The sequence below is a fragment of the Coregonus lavaretus genome, assembly GCF_964263955.1.
Source record: "Coregonus lavaretus genome assembly, contig: HAP1_SCAFFOLD_315, whole genome shotgun sequence".
NCBI lineage: Eukaryota > Metazoa > Chordata > Actinopteri > Salmoniformes > Salmonidae > Coregonus > Coregonus lavaretus.
Genome location: NW_028165262.1, coordinates 274,562 through 289,730, shown reverse-complemented (window position 1 = coordinate 289,730; position 15,169 = coordinate 274,562). Strand labels below are relative to the sequence as shown.

The following is a 15,169-nucleotide window of genomic DNA, read 5'->3' as shown; positions in this document are numbered from 1 at the left end:
AGACGCCACAACACTACATAAAGAGAGACACCACAACACTACATAAAGAGAGACACCACAACACTACATAAAGAGAGACACCACAACACTACATAAAGAGAGACGCCACAACACTACATAAAGAGACACCACAACACTACATAAAGAGAGACACCACAACACTACATAAAGAGAGACACCACAACACTACATAAAGAGAGACACCACAACACTACATAAAGAGAGACACCACAACACTACATAAAGAGAGACGCCACAACACTACATAAAGAGAGACACCACAACACTACATAAAGAGAGACACCACAACACTACATAAAGAGAGACACCACAACACTACATAAAGAGAGACACCACAACACTACATAAAGAGAGACACCACAACACTACATAAAGAGAGACACCACAACACTACATAAAGAGAGACACCACAACACTACATAAAGAGAGACACCACAACACTACATAAAGAGAGACACCACAACACTACATAAAGAGAGACGCCACAACACTACATAAAGAGAGACGCCACAACACTACATAAAGAGAGACACCACAACACTACATAAAGAGAGACACCACAACACTACATAAAGAGAGACACCACAACACTACATAAAGAGAGACACCACAACACTACATAAAGAGAGACACCACAACACTACATAAAGAGAGACACCACAACACTACATAAAGAGAGACACCACAACACTACATAAAGAGAGACACCACAACACTACATAGAGACACCACAACACTACATAAAGAGAGACACCACAACACTACATAAAGAGAGACACCACAACACTACATAAAGAGAGACACCACAACACTACATAAAGAGAGACGCCACAACACTACATAAAGAGAGACACCACAACACTACATAAAGAGAGACGCCACAACACTACATAAAGAGAGACACCACAACACTACATAAAGAGAGACGCCACAACACTACATAAAGAGAGACGCCACAACACTACATAAAGAGAGACGCCACAACACTACATAAAGAGAGACCTAAGACAACACTACATAAAGAGAGACACCACAACACTACATAAAGAGTGACGCCACAACACTACATAAAGAGAGACGCCACAACACTACATAAAGAGAGACACCACAACACTACATAAAGAGAGACACCACAACACTACATAAAGAGAGACACCACAACACTACATAAAGAGAGACACCACAACACTACATAAAGAGAGACGCCACAACACTACATAAAGAGTGACGCCACAACACTACATAAAGAGAGACACCTCAACACTACATAAAGAGAGACACCACAACACTACATAAAGAGAGACACCACAACACTACATAAAGAGAGACGCCACAACACTACATAAAGAGAGACGCCACAACACTACATAAAGAGAGACACCACAACACTACATAAAGAGAGACACCACAACACTACATAAAGAGAGACGCCACAACACTACATAAAGAGAGACGCCACAACACTACATAAAGAGAGACACCACAACACTACATAAAGAGAGACACCACAACACTACATAAAGAGAGACACCACAACACTACATAAAGAGAGACGCCACAACACTACATAAAGAGAGACACCACAACACTACATAAAGAGAGACACCACAACACTACATAAAGAGAGACACCACAACACTACATAAAGAGAGACACCACAACACTACATAAAGAGAGACACCACAACACTACATAAAGAGAGACACCACAACACTACATAAAGAGAGACACCACAACACTACATAAAGAGAGACACCACAACACTACATAAAGAGAGACACCACAACACTACATAAAGAGAGACGCCACAACACTACATAAAGAGAGACACCACAACACTACATAAAGAGAGACGCCACAACACTACATAAAGAGAGACACCACAACACTACATAAAGAGAGACACCACAACACTACATAAAGAGAGACGCCACAACACTACATAAAGAGAGACACCACAACACTACATAAAGAGAGACGCCACAACACTACATAAAGAGAGACACCACAACACTACATAAAGAGAGACACCACAACACTACATAAAGAGAGACACCACAACACTACATAAAGAGAGACACCACAACACTACATAAAGAGAGACGCCACAACACTACATAAAGAGAGACGCCACAACACTACATAAAGAGAGACACCACAACACTACATAAAGAGAGACACCACAACACTACATAAAGAGAGACGCCACAACACTACATAAAGAGAGACACCACAACACTACATAAAGAGAGACACCACAACACTACATAAAGAGACACCACAACACTACATAAAGAGAGACGCCACAACACTACATAAAGAGAGACGCCACAACACTACATAAAGAGAGACACCACAACACTACATAAAGAGAGACACCACAACACTACATAAAGAGAGACACCACAACACTACATAAAGAGATACACCACAACACTACATAAAGAGAGACGCCACAACACTACATAAAGAGAGACACCACAACACTACATAAAGAGAGACACCACAACACTACATAAAGAGAGACGCCACAACACTACATAAAGAGAGACACCACAACACTACATAAAGAGAGACACCACAACACTACATAAAGAGAGACACCACAACACTACATAAAGAGAGACGCCACAACACTACATAAAGAGAGACACCACAACACTACATAAAGAGAGACACCACAACACTACATAAAGAGAGACACCACAACACTACATAAAGAGAGACACCACAACACTACATAAAGAGAGACACCACAACACTACATAAAGAGAGACGCCACAACACTACATAAAGAGAGACAACACTACATAAAGAGAGACACCACAACACTACATAAAGAGAGACACCACAACACTACATAAAGAGAGACACCACAACACTACATAAAGAGAGACGCCACAACACTACATAAAGAGAGACACCACAACACTACATAAAGAGAGACGCCACAACACTACATAAAGAGAGACACCACAACACTACATAAAGAGAGACACCACAACACTACATAAAGAGAGACACCACAACACTACATAAAGAGAGACACCACAACACTACATAAAGAGAGACGCCACAACACTACATAAAGAGAGACGCCACAACACTACATAAAGAGAGACACCACAACACTACATAAAGAGAGACACCACAACACTACATAAAGAGAGACGCCACAACACTACATAAAGAGAGACACCACAACACTACATAAAGAGAGACACCACAACACTACATAAAGAGACACCACAACACTACATAAAGAGAGACGCCACAACACTACATAAAGAGAGACGCCACAACACTACATAAAGAGAGACACCACAACACTACATAAAGAGAGACACCACAACACTACATAAAGAGAGACACCACAACACTACATAAAGAGATACACCACAACACTACATAAAGAGAGACGCCACAACACTACATAAAGAGAGACACCACAACACTACATAAAGAGAGACGCCACAACACTACATAAAGAGAGACACCACAACACTACATAAAGAGAGACACCACAACACTACATAAAGAGAGACACCACAACACTACATAAAGAGAGACGCCACAACACTACATAAAGAGAGACACCACAACACTACATAAAGAGAGACACCACAACACTACATAAAGAGAGACACCACAACACTACATAAAGAGAGACACCACAACACTACATAAAGAGAGACACCACAACACTACATAAAGAGAGACGCCACAACACTACATAAAGAGAGACAACACTACATAAAGAGAGACACCACAACACTACATAAAGAGAGACACCACAACACTACATAAAGAGAGACACCACAACACTACATAAAGAGAGACGCCACAACACTACATAAAGAGAGACACCACAACACTACATAAAGAGAGACGCCACAACACTACATAAAGAGAGACACCACAACACTACATAAAGAGAGACACCACAACACTACATAAAGAGAGACACCACAACACTACATAAAGAGAGACACCACAACACTACATAAAGAGAGACGCCACAACACTACATAAAGAGAGACACCACAACACTACATAAAGAGAGACGCCACAACACTACATAAAGAGAGACACCACAACACTACATAAAGAGAGACGCCACAACACTACATAAAGAGAGACACCACAACACTACATAAAGAGAGACACCACAACACTACATAAAGAGAGACGCCACAACACTACATAAAGAGAGACACCACAACACTACATAAAGAGAGACACCACAACACTACATAAAGAGAGACGCCACAACACTACATAAAGAGAGACACCACAACACTACATAAAGAGAGACACCACAACACTACATAAAGAGAGACACCACAACACTACATAAAGAGAGACACCACAACACTACATAAAGAGAGACACCACAACACTACATAAAGAGAGACGCCACAACACTACATAAAGAGAGACGCCACAACACTACATAAAGAGAGACACCACAACACTACATAAAGAGAGACGCCACAACACTACATAAAGAGAGACGCCACAACACTACATAAAGAGAGACACCACAACACTACATAAAGAGAGACACCACAACACTACATAAAGAGAGACGCCACAACACTACATAAAGAGAGACGCCACAACACTACATAAAGAGAGACACCACAACACTACATAAAGAGAGACGCCACAACACTACATAAAGAGAGACACCACAACACTACATAAAGAGAGACACCACAACACTACATAAAGAGAGACACCACAACACTACATAAAGAGAGACACCACATCACTACATAAAGAGAGACACCACAACACTACATAAAGAGAGACACCACAACACTACATAAAGAGAGACACCACAACACTACATAAAGAGAGACTCCACAACACTACATAAAGAGAGACGCCACAACACTACATAAAGAGAGACACCACAACACTACATAAAGAGAGACACCACAACACTACATAAAGAGAGACACCACAACACTACATAAAGAGAGACGCCTCAACACTACATAAAGAGAGACGCCACAACACTACATAAAGAGAGACGCCACAACACTACATAAAGAGAGACACCACAACACTACATAAAGAGAGACACCACAACACTACATAAAGAGAGACGCCACAACACTACATAAAGAGAGACACCACAACACTACATAAAGAGAGACACCACAACACTACATAAAGAGAGACACCACAACACTACATAAAGAGAGACGCCACAACACTACATAAAGAGAGACGCCACAACACTACATAAAGAGAGACGCCACAACACTACATAAAGAGAGACACCACAACACTACATAAAGAGAGACACCACAACACTACATAAAGAGAGACACCACAACACTACATAAAGAGAGACACCACAACACTACATAAAGAGAGACGCCACAACACTACATAAAGAGAGACGCCACAACACTACATAAAGAGAGACACCACAACACTACATAAAGAGAGACGCCACAACACTACATAAAGAGAGACACCACAACACTACATAAAGAGAGACACCACAACACTACATAAAGAGAGACACCACAACACTACATAAAGAGAGACACCACAACACTACATAAAGAGAGACACCACAACACTACATAAAGAGAGACACCACAACACTACATAAAGAGAGACACCACAACACTACATAAAGAGAGACACCACAACACTACATAAAGAGAGACACCACAACACTACATAAAGAGAGACACCACAACACTACATAAAGAGAGACACCACAACACTACATAAAGAGAGACGCCACAACACTACATAAAGAGAGACACCACAACACTACATAAAGAGAGACACCACAACACTACATAAAGAGAGACACCACAACACTACATAAAGAGAGACACCACAACACTACATAAAGAGAGACACCACAACACTACATAAAGAGAGACGCCACAACACTACATAAAGAGAGACACCACAACACTACATAAAGAGAGACACCACAACACTACATAAAGAGAGACACCACAACACTACATAAAGAGAGACACCACAACACTACATAAAGAGAGACGCCACATCACTACATAAAGAGAGACGCCACAACACTACATAAAGAGAGACACCACAACACTACATAAAGAGAGACACCACAACACTACATAAAGAGAGACACCACAACACTACATAAAGAGAGACACCACAACACTACATAAAGAGAGACACCACAACACTACATAAAGAGAGACGCCACAACACTACATAAAGAGAGACGCCACAACACTACATAAAGAGAGACACCACAACACTACATAAAGAGACACACCACAACACTACATAAAGAGAGACACCACAACACTACATAAAGAGAGACACCACAACACTACATAAAGAGAGACACCACAACACTACATAAAGAGAGACACCACAACACTACATAAAGAGAGACACCACAACACTACATAAAGAGAGACGCCACAACACTACATAAAGAGAGACGCCACAACACTACATAAAGAGAGACGCCACAACACTACATAAAGAGAGACACCACAACACTACATAAAGAGAGACACCACAACACTACATAAAGAGAGACACCACAACACTACATAAAGAGAGACGCCACAACACTACATAAAGAGAGACGCCACCACACTACATAAAGAGAGACGCCACAACACTACATAAAGAGAGACACCACAACACTACATAAAGAGAGACACCACAACACTACATAAAGAGAGACACCACAACACTACATAAAGAGAGACGCCACAACACTACATAAAGAGACACCACAACACTACATAAAGAGAGACACCACAACACTACATAAAGAGAGACACCACAACACTACATAAAGAGAGACACCACAACACTACATAAAGAGAGACGCCACAACACTACATAAAGAGAGACGCCACAACACTACATAAAGAGAGACACCACAACACTACATAAAGAGAGACACCACAACACTACATAAAGAGAGACACCACAACACTACATAAAGAGAGACACCACAACACTACATAAAGAGAGACGCCACAACACTACATAAAGAGAGACACCACAACACTACATAAAGAGAGACACCACAACACTACATAAAGAGAGACACCACAACACTACATAAAGAGAGACACCACAACACTACATAAAGAGAGACACCACAACACTACATAAAGAGAGACACCACAACACTACATAAAGAGAGACACCACAACACTACATAAAGAGAGACCTAAGACGACAACACAGCATGGTAGCAACACAACATGACAACAACATGGCAGCAGCACAACATGGCAGCAGCACAACATGGCAGCAGCACAACATGGTAGCAGCACAAAACATGACAGTTAGCTTAATAGTTACAAGATATCTAGCTGGCAAACATTACGTAGTGAATTCCATCCTGTAACTCGATAACCAGGCGAGGGCTGCACAACAGTGAGTGACTCACGAGCAATGATGTGTCTGTCGCAGCCGGCCGCGACCGGGAGACCCATGGGGCGGCGCACAATTGGTCCAGCGTCGTCCAAGGTAGGGGAGGGTTTGGCCGGCAGGGATGTGGGTTCGTTTCCCACGGGGGGCCAGTATGAATAAAAAATAAAAAAACATGTATTCATTCACTAACTGTAAGTCGCTCTGGATAAGAGCGTCTGCTAAATGACTAAAATGTAAATGTAAATGTAAACCCTGGATGACTGTCAGGGGGTGCTGTATTGAAGCCACCGCACAGCCATCTTGGTACTCCTCCATTGTAAAAAGAAAAACATTTTGGAAGCTATAGAAATGCATTTATAAATGTCTACATTAGTTTTTGACACATTTATTCTATTACAGACACCTTAATGCATACTTTTAAATTATATTAATTATGGTCTCCCGAGTGGCGCAGTGGTCTAAGGCACTGCATCGCAGTGCTAGCTGTGCCACTAGAGATCCTGGTTCGTATCCTGGCCACGACCGGGAGACCCATGGGGCGGCGCACAATTGGCCCAGCGTCGTCCAGGGTAGGGGAGGGAATGGCCGGCAGGGATGTAGCTCAGTTGGTAGAGCATGGCATTTGCAATGCCAGGGTTGTGGGTTCGATTCCCACGGGGGGGGGGGCCAGTATGAAAAATAAAAAAATGATGTATGCACTCACTAAATGTAAGTCGCTCTGGATAAGAGCGTCTGCTAAATGACAAAAAAATATATATTATGAGCTAAACATAAAAAATGTTAAATTAAATGATATATGAAAACATTTTTCTTAAAATATATATTTTTGAGATTACTAATGTTATTGTCCCCACTACAACAACAACATACTTAAATAGATGTAATCTTGTCCTTGAAACATTTAATTGAAATGCTGTAGAGTTCCATTCATTCCTATGGAGGACTGCTTCTACTGGGGAGTGGCAATATGGCCGACCGGCGGCATCAAAACCTCTCAATGGCCCAATACATAGTATCAGCAATCTAGGGTTTATATACGTCATTGCTCACAAGGCTCCGGGTCTCTAGTCGTTGTGTGCTTGTAAACAAACACCACGTGACTGGGGACTACCAGGAAGCTTTATAATGGAACATTATGTGACAGGTGAAATTAAGAACACAATCTTATTTATCTCCTAACGTGTTACACAAGTTGACTGCAGGTATTTACTTAAAAAGTAGCTTCAAAAAAAAATAAAAATATTTATACAACATTTCAAAGAAATAGTTTCAACGGTATTGACAGTATTGGAAAAACCATCCTGTGGCTATTTCCAAATACTCCGGTATACGGTATACCGTCCAAGCCTATATTGAATGGCTTAAACCAGTGGAAGCAGGTGTGTAGTGTAGGGCAAAAACTACAAAGTGGGTCCCCAGGACCAGGATGAAGAAACACTAGAAGAGCACTTGTCCATAAGAATGACCTTCAATCCCTAGAACCCTGCACCCAGTGCAAGGAGACGATCATTAACACATTCCTGGAAAAAAAAAAAAAGTAAAATGTTGACACTCCAATCAAAAGTTGGGCTGCGTAATCAATGTTAAAAAAAAATGACACATTGGGCTTTCGTGAGTGACGCCTTAGGTGATTCCCATAACCCAGTTATTGTTGTCCCATGGTTAAGAACAAATGGGATTCCCTGAACTGTTTGAGCACCTGTCCATAAAAGTGATGTTTGAAAGTGATAAGTGGTTCTGACTGATGACACCCATGGATCAGAAATCTTCCCAGATTGTTAGGAAATGCCCATTGACGGGTGTGAATCCTAAACCAAGTGCTTGTCTGTCTGTGTCAGATTGAGGCAGGCCAATACTGCACCTTCGTCATCTCTTCTGACGGCTCTGTCAGAGCCTGTGGTAAAGGCAGCTACGGCAGATTGGGTCTGGGAGACTCCAACAACCAATCAACTCTCAAGAAGCTGACCTTTGAACCACACCGTGCCATCAAAAAGGTGTCGTCTTCGAAGGGGTCTGACGGACACTCACTGGCCTTCACCACGGAGGGAGAGGTGTTCAGTTGGGGAGACGGGGACTACGGAAAGTTGGGGCACGGGAACAGCTCCACACAGAAGTACCCCAAACTCATCCAGGGACCTCTGCAGGGAAAGGTAGGACTAGACCACCACAGCCCCTAGACCACCACAGCCCCTAGACCACCACAGCCCCTAGACCACCACAGCCCCTAGACCACCACAGCCTAGAGACCACCACAGCTCCTAGACCACCACACCCCCTAGACCACCACACCCCCTAGACCACCACACCCCCTAGACCACCACACTCCCTAGACCACCACACTCCCTAGACCACCACAGCCCTAGACCACCACAGCCCCTAGACCACCACACTCCCTAGACCACCACACCCCCTAGACCACCACACTCCCTAGACCACCACACTCCCTAGACCACCACAGCCCCTAGACCACCACACCCCCTAGACCACCACACCCCCTAGACCACCACACCCCCTAGACCACCACACCCCCTAGACCACCACAGCCCCTAGACCACCACACCCCCTAGACCACCACACCCCCTAGACCACCACACTGCCTAGACCACCACACTCCCTAGACCACCACAGCCCTAGACCTCCACACTCCCTAGACCACCACAGCCCCTAGACCACCACACTGCCTAGACCACCACACTCCCTAGACCACCACACTCCATAGACTACCACAGCCCCTAGACCACCACACTCCCTAGACCACCACAGCCCCTAGACCACCACACTCCCTAGACCACCACACTCCCTAGACCACCACAGCCCCTAATCAACGAGAGGCTGTGTGTTCTATGGGAAATAATGAACGACGTGGAAGGTGTGGTCCACGACACCTTAGCAGAGTGGAACTGACCTTCCATGGAGTTGCATTATTTTCCAGAGAACACACAGCCCTTCGTTGATTATCCCTTTTATACCAAGGCTATAATTTAACACATTTGCAGCTAGAAATGTGTTCATTTTCCGGTAGAAATGTGTTCAACATCCACTGAAGTAGCTAGCAAGTTTACTAGATAACTACAGTAGTTGCCGTGGTAACCAAACAAACAGACTTGCTAGCTTAGCTAACCAAACCATCAGTCCTAGCTTGATATTATAAAAATGAAATTCTACACTGCCATTAATGTTTTCAATTCAAACATGTAAGAATGAACTATAGCCATTTAATTATACCGTGCATTATAGGGAAATAATGCATGCTCTAGAATGCCCTTCAAGCCAATCAGAAACGGCTTTTCAACAATGCCATGGTATAATTAGGCAATAAGGCCCGTGGAGGTGTGGTATATGGCAAATATACCATGGCTAAGGGCTGTTCTTAAGCACGACCCAACGCAGAGTGCCTGGATACAGCCCTTAGCCGTGGTATATTGGCCATATACCACAAACCTCCGAGGTGCATTATTGCTATTATAAACTGGTTATAGAGGCGTAAATATAAATGTTTTGTCATACCCGTGATATACGGTCTGATATACAACGGCTGTCAGCCAATCAGCATTCAGGGCTCGACCCACCCAGTTTATAATAATGTGTAATTTCATTAAACAAGTATATTTTAGTGTGTTCCATTTGTCGTCATGTCTCAGTCCTGACTGTTGAATGTTGTTGGGCCAGGTGGTGGTCTGTGTGTCTGCAGGCTACAGACACAGTGCAGCAGTCAGTGAGGATGGAGAGCTCTACACATGGGGCGAAGGAGACTTCGGGAGATTAGGTAAATATTAGCACTATTAGCTCTCTGAACATTATTAGCACTCTGAACATTATTAGCTCTCTGAACATTATTAGCACTCTGAACATTATTAGCACTCTGAACATTATTAGCACTCTGAACATTATTAACACTCTGAACATTATTAGCACTCTGAACATTATTAGCACTCTGAACATTATTAACACTCTGAACATTATTAGCACTCTGAACACTATTAGCACTCTGAACATTATTAGCACTCTAAACATTATTAACACTCTGAACATTATTAGCACTCTGAACATTATTAGCACTCTGAACATTATTAGCACTCTAAACATTATTAGCACTCTGAACATTATTAGCACTCTGAACATTATTAGCACTCTGAACATTATTAGAACATTATTAGCACTCTGAACATTATTAGCACTCTGAACATTATTAGCACTCTGAACATTATTAGAACATTATTAGCACTCTGAACACTATTAGCACTCTGAACATTATTAACACTCTGAACATTATTAGAACATTATTAGCACTCTGAACATTATTAACACTGAACATTATTAGCACTCTGAACATTATTAACACTTTGAACATTATTAGCACTCTTAACATTATTAGCACTCTGAACATTATTAGCACTCTGAACATTATTAGCACTCTGAACATTATTAGAACATTATTAGCACTCTGAACATTATTAGCACTCTGAACATTATTAGCACTCTGAACATTATTAGAACATTATTAGCACTCTGAACATTATTAGCTCTCTGAACATTGTGTTTTTACTGCTGCGAGGGCAGCAGGGTTCTACACTAACTTGTTCAGTTGGTGGCACCAGCACATGATTTGGTCGCAGCAATCTTTTAAAAATAAAATAATGTATAATTGATCATGACCTGGCCTGTGTCCCTTAATGTGAACTAGGCTAATAATGACTAGGCTTCTTTTAAATGAGCATGCTTGGGTTCTTACAGTGATTTGGATAGACTTACTGTAACAGCAAAGAAAATACACTTAAAATAAAGTGCAACATTTATTTATTGCAGATTTCAAAGTGCCAGTTGTTCTTTCCTGCGAAATCCTCTAGAGGGCAGAGTAGAAATAAATAAAAACGATACTTCATACGAAAATGATACCACAAAAAAAAAAAACGTGGAGAAGGACTGTGATTTCTGGCAGTTTTTTCAGGTTCTCGCTCTCAAAATCACACTTTTTAATAGAAAACAACAACATTGGGTTCCTTGGTGTCCTTGTCCCTTGTAGTGTCAGCAGGGTTCCTTGGTGTCCTTGTCCCTTGTAGTGTCAGCTGGGTTCCTTGGTGTCCTTGTCCCTTGTAGTGTCAGCTGGGTTCCTTGGTGTCCTTGTCCCTTGTATTGTCAGCAGGGTTCCTTGGTGTCCTTGTCCCTTGTATTGTCAGCAGGGTTCCCTGGTGTCCTTGTCTCTTGTAGTGTCAGCAGAGTTCCTTGGTGTCCTTGTCCCTTGTAGTGTCAGCTGGGTTCCTTGGTGTCCTTGTCTCTTGTAGTGTCAGCTGGGTTCCTTGGTGTCCTTGTCTCTTGTAGTGTCAGCTGGGTTCCTTGGTGTCCTTGTCCCTTGTAGTGTTAGCAGGGTTCCTTGGTGTCCTTGTCTCTTGTAGTGTCAGCTGGGTTCCTTGGTGTCCTTGTCCCTTGTAGTGTTAGCAGGGTTCCTTGGTGTCCTTGTCCCTTGTAGTGTCAGCTGGGTTCCCTGGTGTCCCTGTCCCTTGTAGTGTCAGCAGGGTTCCTTGGTGTCCTTGTCTCTTGTAGTGTTAGCTGGGTTCCTTGGTGTCCTTGTCTCTTGTAGTGTTAGCTGGGTTCCTTGGTGTCCTTGTCTCTTGTAGTGTCAGCCTGACACAAACACATTAATGAAGTCTGTCCTTGTTGTAGCTAGTCAGTCCCACCATTTTTGAGATGTTGAAGAGTTATTGAAGGGTGACTGGATCATGTTTTAAATAGGGCTGTCAAATGATTAAAATTTTTAATCAAATTAATCAGAATTTTCAGTGGATTAATCATGATTAATCACTATTTGCAATTACACCTGAATCCTAACCATTTTTTTTCTGAAATGCATACCAAAAGATAAATAACAGGACACAGATACATAATTTTCATATTATGTCTGTTTATTAACACAGCCAAATAATGGTGTTTTAAATCAAGCTGAAACATACTACACACCATAATATTTGTCTTTGGCTGTGGCTCTTGACGGTGGCTTATAGAATGAGTCTTGAGACGCCACTTGCAAAACATCAAGGAAACCTGAGTCTTCTACAATGCTAATGGGTCTACAATCCTTTGCAATCCATTTTGCTATTGTGTTGGTCAAATTATCTGAGGTTGATTTTGTTAATTGCCTGCAAACATTCAGCGTGGTCTGGCGCAAACCACTTGCTGAATCTGACGGCCCAGCAAACGCATGTTTGGCGTTGACATGGTACTTCAAGCTTGAACAGCTCCGGTGAAATTGAAACTCCTTCTTACAAATCTTGCAAATAACCTTGTACTTGTTAACTGTACCATCATCATTCTTTTTATATTTGAATCCGTCAATAGGCCCACTTTGCTCACCTTGCTCCATCTCGCCTCTAGCTCCCAACCACTTTCCTGACCTGAATAATTTGTCACACTGCGCATGCGTGAAATGCGTTAAAAAAATTGACGTAATTAACAGCAAACAACTAATTAACGTCGTTAACGCGCTATTTTTGACAGCCCTAGTTTTAAAACGAGAAAGCGACCGGAAAACGGGTTCCCTTTGTAATGGAACGCTTTGTATGGAAAACCAAGTTGAAGCCAACATTCGATGTTGTCTTGCTCATAATAACCGTGCATGGTTTTACCTAGCTCAACTAGCTCAACACCCTACATTTCTGATCAGAAATTAAATCACGTAAGAATTATATTGGGGAAGTAGAACTTGTAAATCGGCTACCATAACATTAATGACTTTTCAAGGACCAAAGAGCCTAGAGGAAATGTCTGATTTTCAAGGCAGGCTATTCCATGATGACTGAATTGTGCATTGCAAATATCCAATCAAGACTTTGAACTTTTTAAATATCTGGTTTTTCGTACCCATTCTTGCCTTTAGCATTTACTGGTAGATATAACTTGGAACACCTTTCCTACCGCTGTCCTCCCCATACTGCTGTCAGTTTTCGCTCCATGCAACAACCAGCTGTTTGACAGCTGCACGCTCTCTCTGCCCGACAGATTATCTATAGGCTGTATATGTGCACAGCGCACGTATTTCTCTACTGTCTGGTTGATATGGCGATAATACATTTCCCCCTCTGTCTGGTGAAATATCTCTCCTTCTCTGTGTGTTGATGTGCAGGTCACGGAGACAGCAACAGCAGAAACATTCCTACTCTGGTCAAAGACATCAGTAACGTAGGAGAGGTGTCTTGTGGGAGTTCTCACACCATAGCTTTGTCAAAGGATGGCCGCACCGTGTGGTCCTTCGGCGGGGGAGACAATGGTGGGCGAAGCCTCCGGACACAAGACTGGAATCCACCTGATGTTTTTATATTAAATAGCAAAATATATCTCAATATATCTCGAAATGTCGACATATATATGGAAATATATATCGATACATATCATTTATTGTGTAATTCTGTCTTCGTATTGAGGTATGGGTTTTACATAAATAATATGAATGGTAATATATCTGTAAATATCTATAAATGTGTAATTTTGTCTACCCTTCAGGGAAACTGGGTAAATGTGTAATTTTGTCTATCCTTCAGGGAAACTGGGTAAATGTGTAATTTTGTCTATCCTTCAGGGAAACTGGGTAAATGTGTAATTTTGTCTACCCTTCAGGGAAACTGGGTAAATGTGTAATTTTGTCTATCCTTCAGGGAAACTGGGTAAATGTGTAATTTTGTCTACCCTTCAGGGAAACTGGGTAAATGTGTAATTTTGTCTATCCTTCAGGGAAACT

General features: G+C 42.1%; 1 protein-coding gene across 1 annotated transcript in view; it reads left to right on the top strand.

The window, feature by feature from the left end:
• The window catches only part of LOC311116059 (putative E3 ubiquitin-protein ligase HERC1), a 233,569-nt gene that overhangs the window by 15,039 nt on the left and 203,361 nt on the right, over positions 1-15,169 (top strand). The window contains 3 exon segments of the mRNA XM_084191189.1: positions 9,279-9,590; positions 11,110-11,206; positions 14,558-14,701. Coding sequence (XP_084047315.1) covers positions 9,279-9,590; positions 11,110-11,206; positions 14,558-14,701 — 553 coding nt within the window.